Source organism: Salmo trutta, chromosome 2, assembly GCF_901001165.1.
Source record: "Salmo trutta chromosome 2, fSalTru1.1, whole genome shotgun sequence".
Classification (NCBI taxonomy): Eukaryota; Metazoa; Chordata; class Actinopteri; order Salmoniformes; family Salmonidae; genus Salmo; species Salmo trutta.
In genome coordinates, this window is record NC_042958.1 from 9,229,635 (window position 1) to 9,242,808 (window position 13,174).

At 43.0% G+C, this 13,174-nt stretch overlaps 1 protein-coding gene across 9 annotated transcripts in view; it reads right to left on the minus strand.

Annotated features, from left to right (window-relative positions):
• LOC115150204 (lethal(3)malignant brain tumor-like protein 4) overlaps positions 1 to 13,174 on the minus strand; it is a 133,045-nt gene that overhangs the window by 91,679 nt on the left and 28,192 nt on the right. For all 9 annotated transcript variants that reach the window (XR_003867071.1, XM_029693323.1, XM_029693306.1 and 6 more), the window contains 2 exons: positions 12,059 to 12,210; positions 7,945 to 8,021 (listed from right to left, as the gene is read on the minus strand). Coding sequence is in view for 8 of the 9 variants with exons in the window: in XM_029693323.1 (XP_029549183.1) it covers positions 7,945 to 8,021; positions 12,059 to 12,210 (229 nt within the window). In the remaining variant the exon portion in view is untranslated. The remainder of the gene's footprint in view (positions 1 to 7,944; positions 8,022 to 12,058; positions 12,211 to 13,174) is intronic.

A 13,174-nucleotide genomic window follows, 5' to 3' on the forward strand; every position in this document is an offset into this window, starting at 1 on the left:
CAATGACGGCCTACCGGGGAACAGTGGGTTCCCTGCCTTGTTCAGGGGCAGAACGACTGATTTTTACCTAGTCAGCTCAGGGATTCAATCCAGCAACCTTTCGGGTTACTGGCCAAATGCTCTACCCACTAAGCTACCTGCCGCTCCGAGTAACCTAGTTAATTAGTTGTTAACTAGTCTCACTGACTTAATAGTTTATTTTTCTACTTCTGAGATGTTTGTCGTCGGTGACTTTAACCTGTCCTGGGAAACCCAAGACTCAGTCTGTTTAAAGGATTTTTGTAATAACCTAAACCTCCCTCTGTTGATTACCAAACCCACACATCCAAATCTGAGGGATTCTAATAAATCAACATTAAATTGACCATATGTTTAGAAATACGCCAGAGAAATTTGTGGCTAATGGTGTCTTCTCCCTGGATATTAGTGATCACTTTTCTATTGTCTGCATTAGATATGTTTGGACTCCTAAGGCAAAACCATGCATTATTACAAGGAGAAAATGTCAAACAAATTGTGAACAAGCTTTTTTACCATTGCGATCTTAATGGTATCTTAGATATACCGGATTCTGAAATGGCTCTAAATTCACTTTATTTATGTTTTTAACAACATTGCAGATTATCATGGCTAAAAGTACCGACTCCGGCCGGGACTGGCAATCCTTCCGAGAATTGAGAAATCTGTGTAAAACTTGTTCGAAAAGCTGAATCTGATTATTAAATTAACACTCTAGCTGACTGTACAGGAAATACATATAACTTCTGGAAAACTGAAATCATTAAAGGGTTGCACTTCCTCTACTCTTCCCTTACAAATTATTGTAGAGTCTGGCCCTATTACTGATAACATTGATATCATTAATTAATTGAAATCAACATTTTATTTCTGCAGGCTCTCTCTTGGAAAGAAGTCAAAAACCTACTTACTTTGACAACGTACTGGATGTTGATGGGGGAATTTTACTGAATCATTTTGAAAATGTCCGTCAGGGATTTTCCTTTTGGCAATTCACAGACAATTAAGTCCTTGATATGTTGTTGGCATTAGAGATTAAGAAATCTACAGGGGCCAACCATTTGGATCCAGGTCTGCTCAAGTGTGCAGCATCCCTCATTGTTGGCTCAAAAACCCACATCTTTAATTTAACATATATACACTACCGTTCAAAAGTTTGGGGTCATTTAGAAATGTCCTTGTTTTCCATGAAAACATACATGAAATGAGTTGCAAAATGAATAGGAAATATAGTCAAGACGTTGACAAGGTTATAATGACTTTTCAGTTAAATAATAATTGTATCCTTCAAACTTTGCTTCGTCAAAGAATCCTCCATTTGCAGCAATTACAGCCTTGCAGACCTTTGGCATTCTAGTTGTCAATTTGTTGAGGTAATCTGAAGAGATTTCACTCTATGCTTCCTGAAGCACCTCCCACATGTTGGACTGGCTTGATGGGCACTTCTTACGTACCATACGGTCAATCTGCTCCCACAACAGTTCAATAGGGTTGAGATCCGGTGACTGTGCTGGCCACTCCATTATAGAGAGAATACCAGCTGACTGCTTCTTCCCTAAATTGTTCTTGCATAGTTTGGAGCTTTTCTTTTGGTCATTGTCCTTTTGTAGGAGGAAATTGGCTCCAATTCAGCGCCGACCACAGGGTATGTCATGGCGTTGCAAAAAGGAGTGATAGTCTTCCTTCTTCAAGATCCCTTTTACCCTGTACAAATCTATCACTTTATCACCACCAAAGCACCCCCAGACCATCACATGGCGTCAAGCACTGCTCCAGCATCTTTTCATTTTTTCTGTGTCTCACGAATGATGTTCTTTGTGACCCGAACACCTCAAACTTAGATTTGTCTGTCCATAACACTTTTTTCCAATCTTCCTCTATCCAGTGTCTGTGTTCTTTTGCCCATCTTAATCTTTTCTTTTTATTGGCCAATCTGAGATATGGCTTTTTCTTTGGCCAGCATCCCGGAGTCGCCTCTTCACTGTTGACGTTGAGACTGGTGTTTTGCAGGTACTATTTAATGAAGCTGCCAGTTGAGGACTTGTGAGGCGTCTGTTTCTCAAACTAGACACTAATGTACTTGTCTTCTTGTTCAGTTGTACACCAGGGCCTTCCACTCCTCTTTCTATTCTGGTTAGAGCCAGTTTGCGCTGTTCTGTGAAGGGAGTAGTACACAGCGTTGTACGGGATTTTCAGTTTCTTCGCAATTTCTCACATGGAATAGCCTTAATTTCTCAGAACAAGAATAGACTGGCGAGTTTCAGAAGAAAGTTCTTTGTTTCTGGACATTTTGAGCCTGTAATCAAACCCACAAATGCTGATGCTCTAGTCTAAAGGCCAGTTTTATTGCTTCTTTAAATCAGCACACGTTTCCAACTGTGCTAACATAATTGCAAAAGGGTTTTCTAATGATCAAATAGCAAATCCAAGTTTATCATTTTAAAAGGCTAACACAACATGCCATTGGAACACGAGTGATAGTTGCTGATAATGGGCCTCTGTACACCTATGTAAAAAAAAGTTAAATCAGCCGTTTCCTGCTACAATAGTCATTTACAACATTAACAATGTGTACACTTGTAACGGGCGTCATATAAAGGGGACCAAGGCCCAGCGTGTTGAGTGCTCATCTTGAAGTTTAATGAAAAAAAATACAACACTTTACAAAATAAACAAAATGACAGCCGACAGTTCTGTCAGGTACTTAAACAAAACAGAAAACAACTACCCACGAAAACAAAGGGAAAAACAGGCTGCCTAAGTATGGCTTCCAATCAGAGACAACGATAGACAGCTGCCTCTGATTGGAAACCATACCCGGCCAAAACATAGAAAAACAAAACATAGAATGCCCACCCACCTATCACACCCTGACCAAACTAAACAGAGAAAACACAGCTCTCCTAGGTCAGAGCGTGACAACACTGCATTTCTGATCTATTTGATGTTATTTTAAAAATGGACAAAAAAAGTGTTTTTCTTTAAAAAACAAGAACATGTCTAAGTGACCCAAACTTTTGAATGGTAGTGTGTGTATATACACACTACCGGGAACACTTAAACAACACAATGTAACTCCAAGTCAATCACACTTCTGTGAAATCCACTTAGGAAGCAACACTGATTGACAATAAATTTCACATGCTGTTGTGCAAATGGAATAGACAACAGGTGGAAATTATAGGCAATTAGCAAGACACCCCCAATAAAGGAGTGGTTCTGCAGGTGGGGACCACAGACCACTTCTCAGTTCCTATGCTTCCTGACTGATGTTTTGGTTACTTTTGAATGCTGGCGGTGCTTTCACTCTAGTGGTAGCATGAGACGGAGTCTACAACCCACACAAGTGGCTCAGGTAGTGCAGCTCATCCAGGATGGCACATCAATGCGAGCTGTGGCAAGAAGGTTTGCTGTGTCTGTCAGCGTAGTGTCCAGAGCATGGAGGCGCTACCAGGAGACAGGCCAGTACATCAGGAGATGTGGAGGAGGCCGTAGGAGGGCAACAACCCAGCAGCAGGACCGCTACCTCCGCCTTTGTGCAAGGAGGAGCAGGAGGAGCACTGCCAGAGCCCTGCAAAATGACCTCCAACAGGCCACAAATGTGCATGTGTCTGCTCAAACGGTCAGAAACAGACTCCATGAGGGTGGTATGAGGGCCCGACGTCCACAGGTGGGGGTTGTGCTTACAGCCCAACACCGTGCAGGACGTTTGGCATTTGCCAGAGAACACCAAGATTGGCAAATTCGCTCTTCACAGATGAAAGCAGGTTCACACTGAGCACATGTGACAGAGTCTGGAGACGCCATGGAGAACGTTCTGCTGCCTGCAACATCCTCCAGCATGACCGGTTTGGCGGTGGGTCAGTCATGGTGTGGGGTGGCATTTCTTTAGGGGGCCGCACAGCCCTCCATGTGCTCGCCAGAGGTAGCCTGACTGCCATTAGGTACCGAGATGAGATCCTCAGACCCCTTGTGAGACCATATGCTGGTGCGGTTGGCCCTGGGTTCCTCCTAATGCAAGACAATGCTAGACCTCATGTGGCTGGAGTGTGTCAGCAGTTCCTGCAAGAGGAAGGCATTGATGCTATGGACTGGCCCGCCCGTTCCCCAGACCTGAATCCAATTGAGCACATCTGGGACATCCTGTCTCGCTCCATCCACCAATGCCACATTGCACCACAGACTGTCCAGGAGTTAGCGGATGCTTTGGTCCAGGTCTGGGAGGAGATCCCTCAGGAGACCATCCGCCACCTCATCAGGAGCATGCCCAGGCATTGTAGGGAGGTCATACAGGCACGTGGAGGCCACACACACTACTGAGCCTCATTTTGACTTGTTTTAAGGACATTACATCAAAGTTGATTCAGCCTGTAGTGTGGTTTTCCACTTTAATTTTGAGTGTGACTCCAAATCCAGACCTCCATGGGTTGATAAATTGGATTTCCATTGATTATTTTTGTGTGATTTTGTTGTCAGCACATTCAACTATGTAAAGAAAAAAGTATTTAATAAGATTATTTCATTCATTCAGATCTAGGATGTATTATTTTAGTGTTGCCTTTATTTTTTGGAGCAGTGTATATATTCCTAAAGTGAGGAAATCAGTGCATGTGCTACCACTAGATAAGGGAGTTTATTGTTGTGATGTTGACAACTATCGTCCCATATCAAGGCTTTCTTGTTTAGTTAAGATTTTTGAATCCTTGGTGAATGTGCAACTTTTTTTATTTTTTTATCTGTGAACTGTATTTTGAATGTACATCAATCAGGGTTTAGACCAAGGCACTGTACTATTACTGCAACACACATAAGTTATAAATGATACTGGCAATGCTTTGGATGCTAAAATGAATTGTGCTTGCCTATTTCTAGTTTTGTCAAAAGCTTTTGATACAGCGGATCATTCTCTTAGAGTAAGTTGTATGTGCTAGGCCTTGGTACTGATGCCTGTTTATGGTTTCAGAATTATCTTAGTGACAGAACTCAGGCAATTATGATAGATTCACACTTCTTGAAGTGCTTAATGGGGTACCCCAGTGTTCTATTTTAGTGCCGTTGTTCACATTGTGCATAAATGACATTGGAAATACTGTTCACACCTTTAACATTCATCTCTACGCAGATGACAGTTATTTACTCCTGTGCCTCTTCAGTGCAGCAAGCCATTGGTAACCTTCAGCAAGGTGTTGACTCAATCCAAAAATCACTTACTGATCTTAAATTAGTGTTAACTGCAAATAAAACCAAATTTATGCTGTTCTCTAGGTCTCGTGATGTTGACCCTGAAGACATGCGTGTTAGCACTTCAAATGGAGTCCAAATTGAGCAAGTTTCTCACTGTAATTACTTTGGTATCTGGATTGATGACAAGTTGTCTTTTGAAACACACATTGAAAACTTTTAACTGGAAAAACAGATGCAGTTTTGCGACACACAGGAGAATGTTAGCCGAATGGCACAACCAAGCAGCCTATTAGATTGTAGAACAGGAGAGGGAATGAGGGAGAAGAAAATGGAGACAGAGAAAGAGGAGAGCGAGAGAGCCTAGAGGGTTTTGATATCCACTCAAATTCTTCAGACTTGGATTCCTCACATTTTTGTCATTTAGCAAACGCTCTTATCCAGAGCAAGTTACAGTTAGTGCTTTCATCTTAAGATAGCTGGGTGGGACAACCACATATCACAGGAAATATGTAATTTATTGAGGAAAAGTGTATCAGCAAAGTCAGAGCTAGAAAGGAGGGGGTGGATTCAGGTGTTTTCAGAAGATGGGCAGGGTTTGCTGTCCTAGCTTCAGGGGGAAGCTGGTTCCACCACTGGGGTGCCAGGACAGAGAAGAGCTCGGACTGGACTGAGCGGGAGCTGCCCTCCCGTAGGGGTGGCAAGGTGCTCAGGTTGGGGTGTAGGGTTTGAGCATAGCCTGAAGGTAGGGAAGGCAGTTCCTTTTGCTGCTCTGTTGAAAGCGCCATGTTCTAGTAGTGGATGTGAGCTTCAATTGGAGGCCAGTGGAGTGTGCAGAGGAGTGGGGTGACATGGGACAACTTGGGAATGTTGAACACCAGGAGGACTGCAGCGTTCTGGTTAAGGTTCGGGGGTTTGATGGCACAAGCGAGGAGCCCAGCTAACAGCAATAGTCCAGACCGAAGATGACAAGGACCTGCGCCACTTCCTGTGTGAGGTAAGGTTGTACTCAACGGATGGTGTAGAGCATGAACCAGCAGGATTGAGCAACTGCTTTTATGTTTGCAGAGAACGACAAGGTGTTGTCCAGGATCGCACAAAGGTTCTTTGCACTCTGGGAGAGCGACACTGTGGAGTTGTCAACCATGATGGAGAGGTCTTTGAGCGGGCAGGCCTTCCCCGGGAGGAAGAGAAGCTCCGTCTTGTCGAGGTTGAGCTTGAGGTGATGCGCCGACATCCAAGCTGAGATATCTGCAAGGCACACAGAGATGCGTGCGTCACCTGGGTGTCAGAAGGGGGGGGGAGAAAAGTAGTTGAGTGTCATCCACATAGCAATGATAGGAGAGACCATGTGAGAATATGACAGAGCCAAGTGACTTGGTGTATAGAGAGAAGAGGAGAGGGCCTAGAACCGAGCACTGGGGGTACACCAGTAGTGAGAGTACGTGGTGTAGACACAGATCCTCTCCACGTCACCTGGTAGGAGCGGCCTGCCAGGTAGAACACAATCCAAGAGTGTGTAGAGCCTGAGTCGCCCAGCCCTGAGAGGGTGCAGAGGATCTGATAGTTCACAGTGTCGAAGGCAGAGGATAGATCTTGCAGGATGAGAACAGAGGAAAGAGAGCCAGCTGACAGTGCGGAGAGCCTCTGCGTTACAGAGAAGCAAAGACTCGGTTGAGTGACCCGTCTTGAAGCCTGACTGGTTAGAAGATCATTCTGAGAGAGCTAACAAGAGGACTCGTTTTGAAAGTTGGATCATCTTATCCTTTGAGGCTTTAAAATTGTTCTTACCACTATGATTTTGAACATTCAAAACAACTGGGAAATGTCCATGGCAGGCATTATTGTCACCTTATCTTGCTACAGAACTGAGTGATAGGAAAAACAAGCACCACCACCAATCAGTTTAGACCACTGCACACACACCCCTCGTTACTATGACAACTAGTGTAGCCTTGTCAGCACCACACACACAAACTCTATTTGGTCACTTGTAACTTGCTGTTTGGACAGTCAGTATTCCAAAATGGATCCCTGCCCATTTCACTATAAAGCTAAGGGATGGGGCTGGAGAAATGTAACCCAGCTCAAATTCAAACAGCGCTAAGGACTGACCATCCATGATATCAAATGTATAGTTTTAACCATGTTTTGAGGCTATAGTGTTTGTTTACATACATACATATTTTGGGTTCTGTTGGGGTAGGACAGATGAACAAAGCTCATAAGGCATTTATAAGTATGATTCTTGAAGAATCAATGGGCATATATAATCAAGTCCAAAAATGGATGCAGCAACTAAGAATTCTAGCTTTAAATAAGTAGGAGGTGGAAGGGGACAATACCAGCAAATTAGGGGGGAAATGAAATTGATTACTCTAGTATTGACGTGGAAGATTACGAGAGTTATGATAATATGGGCGGCAGGTAGCCTAGTGGTTAGAGCGTTGGACTAGTAACCGAAAGGTTGCAAGAATCCCTGAGCTGACAAGGTAAAAATCTGTCGTTCTGCCCCTGAACAAAGCAGTTAACCCACTGTTCCTAGGCTGTCATTGAAAATAAAAATTTGTTCTAAACTGACTTGCCTAGTTTGATAAAGGTAAAATAAATAAATACAAAATATGGGGACTGAAGTAAGGAATGACTAAAGTAGGCCTTTTTGACAGACATTAGCCACACAGCATCCAAAGTGACTTTCACACAACACATATATACAGTATAGTATCTACTGGGCAAGCTACTCACCCTGAGGCGCAGTGAGAGGTCGTCCGTGGTCCTGGCACCAGCCCACTGGGTGAATGTGAGGGCTGCTGGCATCACACCTAAAATACACATCACACTGTAACTCTAAATTTGTTTCTTATTGATTTTGAATTTAATGTAATATTGTTCTTGTCAATTACTGTTCTGTACTTTGTCATGTATTTGTACGTTTTATGTGGACCCCAGGAAGAGTAGCCGCTGCTGCATGTACAGTATCTAATGGACCCCAGGAAGAGTAGCTGCTGCATGTACAGTAGCTAATGGACCCCAGGAAGAGTAGCTGCTGCATGTACAGTATCTAATGGACCCCAGGAAGAGTAGCTGCTGAATGTACAGTATCTAATAGACCCCAGGAAGAGTAGCTGCTGCATGTACAGTATCTAATGGACCCCAGGAAGAGTAGCTGCTGCATGTACAGTATCTAATAGACCCCAGGAAGAGTAGCTGCTGCTGCATGTACAGTATCTAATGGACCCCAGGAAGAGTAGCTGCTGCATGTGCAGTAGCTGATGGAGGTCCTAACAAACTAAACCAAAACACACACCACTAAAACCACAGCATACAGAACATTATCTTCCTACATAGACACACTTCCACAACTAAACACATGTATTTCAATCCTCCTGGGGTAGCACATTACAATAACCTCTACATGCAATTTTCATTTACAATACCCGGTTTGTGACCGGGAGAATATTGCAATAGGGCTCTGACGAGAGGTTCTGGGAATGGATTCTCAATCCTTGTAACCTGTGCTGTTATTAAACATTAGCAATAGCGATGTTTCTGTGCAACTTTGACGTTCTATTTTCTCCCGAGATTGCCAAACAATTTGTATGTTGATGGTTATGAATGTTTCAACTTCTGTGTTAAGAAGTCGTGTTTTTACAGTCGGTTCCTGGTTTCAACCCCCTAGTCGATTGACGCACCGGTGCATAATAAAAAAATACAAAAACAATCACCATCAAAATCTGTCAGTTTAAGCTAGAGATATGTTTGATATCGCACTTCCACAAAGGTGGTAGAGCGTTCATAGGGAAGTAGGGGTGCTGCAGCACCCCCTGAAAAATCTGTAGAATTAATATTATTTAATAGTGCACTGGGCCTTTACTAGTCATGTATTAGAGAACCAATATAGCCGTCTGTAGCACGGGTTACATTGTGAGGATGGAGAGACATCAGCTAAACTTGAACAGGACAGTAGGCCTAACTACTTTTAAAAAGCGCGTTTAAAAAAATAAACGCTTTATGGTCACCAGATAGGTGCAGTGAAATGTGTTGTTCTCATGAAAATCTACGACAGCAGTATTAGACTGAAAGAGAAGGTAATTTCATCAAACTTCAGAGGCTCCCCATGCTTATTAATTGCTCATTCAACATATTGGCTGCCACTTCCCTCAATCCCATTTTAACAGCTTCCCTTCCTAACTGTTTTACATTCCTCGAGGTCAACCAGAAATGTTTCCTTGGCCAAATATTCCCAGATTTTCATTAAAAAAAAGGCCACGCATGTGATGCCATACGTTTTTAATCATGTAGGCTACACCGTCCCGCAAAATCATCCTGTTGTCCCACATTTGGGTATTTTAAAATGTGGTCACTCGGTTTGACCTACAAACTATTATGACCACTCTATGGAAAGGGGAGACTCTCACGTTTTGCTCTATGACCAAAAACGACTAACCATGAGCCTTAGCGTTTCTACCACCACAGAAACAGACCCTGGGTCTGTTCTAAAGTGACTTATCTCAGTTAACCCAGAGGTAAAATCTTGCAATATTTGGTCAGATGCACCTGTGACAGTGCTATTGAGTGCCATTATGTGTTTGCTAACAGATCTCATTGTTTATTTTAGGGCTGTGTCTGGTAACTTTGCAAGCTAACAGAAATTGGAAATGCAACACCACACCTAACCAACACCACACCTAATTTCAAAGGAAAGATTCCATTGGTCACGTGACTTGTATATGCTCTGTGACTGGACAATACAGAGCACAATGCTGTATGGGATAAGAAGTTTGTTTACCCCCCCAACTCTGGTATGCCCCCTAACTCTGGAATGTACACAGTCTTGTTGACTTTCCTTTCATATATCACAGTTCTTTAAATGCAATTACTAATCTTTTGAATTAATGCTTCATCCAGGAGATTTTTGTACATATTCAACATTTGGAACCACGCGACCAGCATGTTGTTGAAATCTGTATGCTAAAAATGAGTGGGTGTGTCAGTTCCGGAAGCATAACTGCGAAAAGAGGGGCGGCCCATCCGAGGCCTATTTCACTTACTGTACAGGCCGGCTAGATTAACATCTACCTACATACACATGCAATCACACAACAAGTGCAATTCCATTAGATTTCTGTGTGCTTTGAAATGACACAGCAGCTGGGCGATTCTGCCGACTAGCCCAATCATGAGTTGCACAGAGTGAAGGCTTGCCTGACTGCTCTCCCTTGGGCCCTATAATTTGACCAAGAATCCCACAAATGCTCTTTGGTGAGCGTAGCGGAGTGGCTGAGAGAGTGAATCTGTGTGCGGGGTATGTGTGTGTGCGTATTTGTGTGTGAGAATAGCCAATCATGGGGTGCACAGAGTGAACGATTCCCCGATTGCTGTCCCTTGGGCACTATAATTTGACCCAGAATCCCATACTGCTCTCTGGTGAGTGTAACGGAGTGGCTGAGAGTGAATCTGTGTGTGTGTGTACATGCAAGCGTGTTGTGCCTGTGTGTAAGTTAAACTGTGAGTGTAGGTGTACATGTGGGTGCGTGTGAATTCAATGAGCTGTGGCGACCCATGCTTTCTGTGAGGCAAGGAGGTTAGGAAGCTAGGAGATTCTCCTCTTGGAAAGTCTCAGTAAGACATGAAAAAAGGAGAGAAAAAGGACAAATAAAATAACCACTGCAAAATATCTCAGCCAGGCAGCTCTGAGAACAAAACAGAGAAGACTGTCAGTTCTCCTCTTCAACTATTTCATCATATCTAGTTACACGGCTTCTGTTTTTCTCCACATCAAGCTTTTCACTGGATGAATTGGGCCATGCGTCACATGCTAAGTAAATTAAACTCCTCTTAACAATAAGCGGGTAAATCATCACTGACATCAGTACCCGCACACACCCTTTACTGTTGATCTATACGTCACTCTTTATGTAACAAAGATACGTATATGCACTGAGTGTACAAAATATTCCATGCTCTATGACAGACTGAACAGGTGAATCCAGGTGAAAGCTATGATCCCTTATTGATGTCACTTGTTAAATCTACTTCAATCAGTGTATATGAAGGGGAGGAGACAAGTTAAAGAAGGATTTTTAAGCCTTGAGACATGGGTTGTGTATGTGCGCCATTCAGAGGGTGAATGGACAAGACAAAATATTTAAGTGCCTTTGAACAGAGTATGGTAGTAGGAGCCAGGGGCACCAGTTTGTGTCAAGAACTGCAATGCTGCTGGGTTTTCACGCTCAACAGTTTCCTGTGTGTATCAAGAATGGCCCAAGACCCAAAGGATATCCAGCCAACTTGACAACTATGGGAAGCATTAGAGTCAACATGGGCCAGCATTCCTGTGGAACGTAGAGTCCATGCCCGGACAATTTGAGGCTGTTCTGAGGGCAAAATAGGGTGCAACTCAATATTAGGAAGGTGTTCTTAATGTTTTGTACACTCAGTGTACATACATACATACATACATACATACATACATACATACATACATACATACATACATACATACATACATTACAAAACAACATTAAGGTGTAATCTATCAATTACTGACACTAAACATATGTTGATCGCATGTCTCATCTGGCTAGGACTTGATAAAAAAACACCTTCTCAACCTCAGGTTTGATTTCCACAACGGACTTCATTTAACAGTCAAGGTAGAAACAAGGAAGAGAACATACAAAAGCTAGACACATTGCAAACTGAGGAGACAGAATTAATTCCTCTGTAGTTTTTTTCCCCAACACACGCACACACAGTGTGGACATTTTATTTTCCAATTTCTCATCAACTAACAACTCACAAAAAGTTCATTTCAAAAGAATTCAAAACAGTTTCAACTGAATGACGGGTGTCTCACCAGTAGTCGTAGGTGTCATCCCAGTTGTCGAAGTGAACCAGGAAGCGATTGTCCACAATGTCGGCCACCGAGGCCACACACACCAGGCACGGGTTCTTCCTGTCCACTGCCTCCAGTTTCATGCCCACCTGAAACTTAGAGGTGCTCGTGGTCTGTGGACACACACAGAGACACATAAGTAAGGGCTCAATTATTTGACTACGTGGAAATCATGCATTCATGTCAATCGAGGGTTTGAGTAAATATTAAAATAGCATACACTGATTCTGCCCTAAAGGCTTGAGAGCACAAACTTTGAGCTTTAAGATAACATTTGATCATATCACATACGAGTGTACAAAACATTAAGAACACCCGCTCTTTCTATGACACTGACTGATCAGCCCCATGTGTGCCTAGAAAGATCTTTAATAAGGAGGAACCTCCTCTGCCTTTGATGTGAGTAGCTTCTGCTGCAGCTTATACCATGAGTGTACAAAACATTATGAACACCTGCTCTTTCCATGACATAGACTGACCAGGTGAATCCAGGTGAAAGCTATGATCCCTTATTGATGTCACTTGTTAAATCCACTTCGATCAGTGTAGATGAAGGGGAGGAGACAGGTTAAAGAAGGATTTTTAAGCCTCGAGACAATAGAGACATGGATTGTCTATGTGTGCCACTTAGAGGGTGAATGGGAAAGACAAAATATTTAAGTGCCTTTGAACGGGGTATGGTAGTAGGTGCCAGGCACACCAGTTTGTGTCAAGAACTGCAACGTTGCTGGGTTTTTCACGCTCAACAGTTTCCCGTGTGTATCAAGAATGGTCCACGACCCAAAGGACATCCAGCCAACTTGACACAACTGTGGGAAGCATTGGAGTCAGCATCCCTGTGGAACGCTTTCGACCCCTTGTAGAGCTCATGCCCTGATTAATTGAGGCTGTTCTGAAGGCAAAAGGTGGAGTACAACTCAATATTAGGAAAGTGTTCTTAATGTTTTGAACACTCAGTGTATATTGTCCTATACGCCAATCAATTCCCTTCATTAAAGTCATACAGTACCTCTCATTCAATCTGTATTTGAGATTTTGCCACTGTAAAAAAAAAAACTACAGGAAGTAAAGCGGTGT